Source organism: Lepisosteus oculatus, chromosome 3 (genome assembly GCF_040954835.1).
Source record: "Lepisosteus oculatus isolate fLepOcu1 chromosome 3, fLepOcu1.hap2, whole genome shotgun sequence".
Lineage (NCBI taxonomy): Eukaryota > Metazoa > Chordata > Actinopteri > Semionotiformes > Lepisosteidae > Lepisosteus > Lepisosteus oculatus.
This window is the reverse complement of record NC_090698.1, coordinates 17,914,995-17,920,478: the sequence shown is the minus strand read 5'-3', so window position 1 is coordinate 17,920,478 and position 5,484 is coordinate 17,914,995. Positions and strand designations below refer to the sequence as shown.

Genomic DNA, 5,484 nt, shown 5'->3' with positions numbered 1-5,484 from the left:
TTCTGGTGGGTCCCCTCCAAAGATGACACAAATACATTTATCTCACTGCATGTGCCATGAAAGTAATTTAACATCTGCTAATATTCAGAAAAACATATCAAACTAATGATTTGGAAGTAAAGATCATCTTTTCCAGTATGTTATATGTTATCATTGTTTCAGTCTAAACCTTTTGCCACTTCCAATGCTAAGTTATTTGGTTCTGTGTGCCCTAAATTAAAAGTTTTTAAATTTTAAAAGGCTTTAAAATTCAAGTTTTTTTTTAGAATTGGATTTAGGGTGTATGTTTTACTATTTATTTTCTTTTTTATTTGCACTTACAATATATTTTATATTGTGTGTGCAAGGCTGCTGAGTCATAAATCTTTCTCTTTTCAGTGACAGAAGCTTCTAAATGGAATACTTGGAATTAGCCCAGTAAAGGTAAGTGCAATGTGTTGAAGGGACATTACGCATTCTTGCAGAGTCATGTTCCAGCTTGGAAAAGCACAAACAAAATAGACAAGCTTCTCAAAAATGTAAAGCACGTAACGTCTTCAAGTTTCTCTGACTCTAATGGAAATAACCTACAGATAACCTGTAAAGAGCAGAAATGTTCCAGTTTTCTATAAAAACCAATAGGTTTCTGTTAAGAACTGGGACATCTTTATATACTCTCGCAGGTTATTTTCCATGAAGGAATTTGTTTATTTTTAATAACATTAATTATATACAATTTTAATTTGTTTAAATATATTGAAAATAACTTTTAAATTAAATTACCAGTGCCATGGTGGCACTGTGATTAGTATTGCTACATTGCAGCACTGGGACATTGGGTTAAATTCTGGACCTGGGCTGCTATCTGCATGGAGTTTGTGTATTCTCTCTGTGTTTGTGTGAGTTTTCTCCCATAGTCCAAACCCTGTGTGATTGTGTCTGGTTATCTGTCCTATAATTGACTACTGTCAGGTCCAGGGTGTATGCTGCCTTGAACCTGTTGCTTGAATTGGTTGAAGCAGTTAGAAACCGCATGGATGTGGAAGTTTTAATTTCAAAATCTTTTGGTGCAGATTGGGCCAAATTGCCTTAGTTTTCAAATCCATGCATCATGAAGAAGCAGGCTTTGCCATTAAGGCTCCACGGACAGTACAGTACATACTGTAGTGTTTTCAGGTTCCCTCAGGACAAAGGACAAGTGGAGACTACTTATTTCTCCTATCGAAATCACACGCTCTACACACACATGAGGAGACCGAAGGAACACGTACAAATCTTAAGGGTGGTAATTCGTTATCAACAGACTATACACTTATAAAGCTACACAGGACACTGAAACTACTATAACACTATTTACATATGCAGGTTCAGCTGATGGTCATCATGCTGACCCTCAGACCCCCCGGCTACAACTTCCAGCCTACTTCGCGGTACCATGAGTGCCTAGGTGCGCTTCCTCCTCACTACCGGGCGAGGGAGTTACAATACTCAAGTCCTACTTAATTCCTGCTAAAACTGTTTCCTCTATTTCTTTCATTTATGTTTTTTTTTTCCCGCAGCCTCTATATCGTCAGCCTTTGTAGCCATTTAAACTCGAATGAGAATGTTATGTTTGACATGGGTCTTATCTAGAAGCTTCAAAAGTTGACATGCAAATTTTCACCCGAACTGAAAGTAGAGTGATATTTTGAACTGACCAAGAAAGACCAAGAGGAATGTTTTTTTAGTTAACAAGGACTTAATTTTCGCTGGCGCCTACAAAGCAGCATCTAAATGCAAAAAAAAGGACATTATTGTCTTTTTACATTATTGAATTAACAGTAAAATCCCGCTTTTGTTTCGGGAAACTCGAATAACAGGTGCATTGATGGGATGGTGTCTGGGTGAAACCCGAAACCTGTTGCCTCAATTGTGAGCAATGCGAGATGGCTATCTAAACAGAAACTAGTGCGATCTGGTGAAAGTACCCGCCCACCTGAAGTTTCAGTCAGGCAGGTTTTCAAAGCTCGGGCAGGAAGCGCTGCGCAGATAATTAACACAGCAGCCAGGTGTAACATCGAGACCGTCATCACATACAGCACTGCAAAGTGTTTGGCGCACATCCAGAGCAAGATGCGTACTCCAGCTTTAATGATCATCGGAATCGTTTTCGCTCCCTGTGGATGGATATTTGACCTAACTTCCACCGTGGCCCCAGACTGGAGGGAAATCAGAAGTATTCCAGGTCAGTCGTCGGACACGTTTATCCAGCAAGGCATTTGGGACATCTGTAAGGGATCCGACTCCTCCCGGAACATCCAGTGCAATCAGCCCGATACCGCATACTTCCAAACCCAAATAGTCAATATAGCCAAAGGCATGATGATCGCCTCTTTGCTGGTAACAATTTTGGGGATAGCAGTGACTGCAGGCGGTATCAGGTGTTGGACTGACAACTACAGCTGGAAAATTGCTGGACTGGGAGGCATTTTGATCTTGATTTCTGGAGTCCTGTGTCTCATTCCAATCGCCTGGTACACCTACCTCCTGAATTCCATCACCGCATCAGGAACTGATATCCGTGTGGGTTACTGCATTGTACTGGGCTACATTGGATCAATTATGGAGATTCTGGGAGGTGGAGCGTTAATTATCGGGATGTATAATTTGTGCTGCGGAAAGAAGAGAGAAGAGGAGAAACAGTATCCTGTTAGAACATTTCGGAATACGCTCACACCCAGGCCAACAATCAGACCCTTCGACGTGATAAGTCGAGTTTCGGATGTCAGCAGCGTACCATACGCCAGGGAATCGATGGACGAGGGCGATTTTACCAGACCACCTAAATCGCAAAGTTATAAACCAAACAAAATGAACAATATACCTTGTGACTCCGATTTATAAGAAGAACACGTAGAATTTTATTTAAAAAACACCTGTAAAGTTCTACTCTTCATGAACTCAAAAGTAAAGTTTCTATTGTGCATGACACGATGGAAAAAATAATAAGCCTTTTTAGATATAATAATGGGATATTAAATGCCCTTTCATGAGTATAAACAGATTGCGTGCTTTGATTTATTAAAGTGCCATTTTAGTCATTTTAACGAGGAAGAAATTGTTATTTTATGTTTGTCTTCTGTGCCTTTGTGTCTATGGGGGACAGGATAAGTCTTCAAGGGTCTGGAGGTCCAGTTGGCTGGGTGCTCCTGTCCATGTGGAGTTTGCATGATCTGCCTGTGTTTGTGTTGGTGTTAGCACGTGCTCCAGTTTTCTCTCAGTAATATGTTGATCAGGTTGTTTTTTGTTTTAAACTGAACCTTTTATGATGGAGGTTGCTGGGTATCCCAGCTCACTGATGCACCCTGTCAGAAATAACAGCCCTTTTTCTTTCCGTTTGGATAACTGTGTGGGTCTATATGCTTTTTTGTCTGTATTCTATATTATTTCTTATGGCATGCAATGGAAAAAAAAGCATGGTTAGAAAAATGAAGATTATTCATTCTTCTTAAACATGGTTTTACAATGATGCACTTTAAGTGTGTACTGGTACTATGTCTGTATGAATAATAGGTACAATGATAATGTGAATACATTAACAAAACTTTTCTAGCTTTAAAATTTGGAGGTTTATTAATACTCAGTGTGCTCCAATGCATTGAGAAAATATTACCACCTCAAGCATGAGAACATTTTTTACAAAAATGTATTTTAATGTATTGTTTAAAATAAAGAGAATCAAAAGCAATTGCTTTACTCACTAGCTTTATGTATTTATGCAAACATACTGTACTGTGTCAGTGTTGAAAAAATACTCCTGTCATTCTTGTAAGCTAAAAAGAATGGACAACAATTTAACAGTTAAATGCAATTTGCATATGGGAAATAAGATCAAGTGTAAATCTATAAATTAATCTAGTCAAACAGTCTCAAATATGGATTTTAATTGTGATGTTTTTTATTCATGTTCCAAATAATATAAATATGCCTGTTTACTTTTGTCTCTCCATTTTAAAGATCTCAACATCAGAGAAATTGAGAAAGGATGCAATTAGAGATAGATAATATACGGAAATTGCAAAAAAAAATGAATATGGATGACATTATGTGGATAGCCAAGTGTGAGTTAAACAAACATCCCCAACTAACATATAGCTCCATTTTCGACTGGAATTGGCAACTGTTCAGAAAGATCTTATTTTACTTTGCGGTAAATGTTGTCTAATTATTGCAAGGCGTGTCAATCAGAACACTAGAAATGATCTTATTCCAACTTATCAAATGTACAAAATGTTGAAACAATTGCAAAAAACGTTCTTCAGTGATAAAATACTACACACATTTTTAAAAGTATTATTACTAATCTATTGCTTTTGTAAATGACAACAGTTATTTGTAATAAACTAATATTTTGTCTTACTTGAATGTATTGTATGTTTATCTGTATTACAGAAATTTATATTTTATGTTTAACATTTTGGTCTTAACCGGAAAGCTTGAAATCATGGATATCTTAAAATGTTTTAACGAATACCTTGAGAAATTATGTACATAATAAAGCATATTCATTTCTTTTTCTTCCCTGCTGTGTAGTAACTCTGTAACCACCACCTTTTCATCATTGTAAATGAGATACATTTATAGGTGCACTGCAAGGATTTCCCTGTTCCAAAATTAAATGACCTGGACTAGAACATTACCTTTTGGCCCAAGATATACTGACTTATATATACCTGATAGGTCAAGTTAAGACTGTGGCAAGTAACCCCTGTGTTGGAGAACTACAATGCTGTAGGTATCTAGTTCTTTTTAATTTACAGCCTGTGTGAGTCCCAGATATAACGTTTGGTACCTTTGGCATAATTTTATAATTCAACCAACAGAGACCTTAAGTGGAAAAAAAAAACAACAGCACCTCTGCATTTTTTGGACTGAGGAATTGTCCAGTAGCTCCCAGAACTGAAGTTGGCTTCAGTGTTAGGCTGCATAGATTATTCCTTACTCTGAAAGTATAATTAACAATAAACTGATGCTCCAATTAATTTCAAAACCTCCAAGGGAAGCAGGGGTTTGTGTTGATTATTGTTACCCTTTAATCTCTACAGGTTTTTTTTTATATTTTTAAAAATAAACTTGAAAAGGAATTACTTTTCTCCAGACCTATAAAAACAGTGTAAGGATTACTTCGTTAAAATAAACTATTAGTAGTTTTAATCACAGAAAAATCTTTAAAGTACTTAAGTACTTTAAAGATTTAAGATCTGCAAACAATGCTATACGAGGTTTAAGAAAACTGTTTTCTAAACACAGACTTCTTAACCAAACTGATATAACAGTACTAATTTTCAATCAAAAGCGTCTTACGTTTTTTTTTCTAAAACGTTTCAATACATAGGCTCAAAATCCACTACAATAGCTACAGGAACAAAGGGAGGAATTTAACACCAGATACTCGTCTACAGCGTATAATGCACCCTAAACCGTGCCTGCTAGGTTCCCTCCCCTTTTCAATCGTGCTAGTCTGCA

General features: G+C 36.9%; 1 protein-coding gene across 1 annotated transcript; it reads left to right on the top strand.

Moving 5' to 3' along the window:
- The first annotated feature begins 1,938 nt into the window (after positions 1–1,938).
- On the top strand, positions 1,939–3,706 carry LOC107076513 (claudin-23-like). Its single transcript, XM_015340222.2, has one exon. It carries the CDS (start codon positions 2,092–2,094, stop codon positions 2,860–2,862), a length of 771 nt encoding a protein of 256 aa, XP_015195708.1. The 5' UTR covers positions 1,939–2,091; the 3' UTR covers positions 2,863–3,706.
- Positions 3,707–5,484: the final 1,778 nt, after the last annotated feature.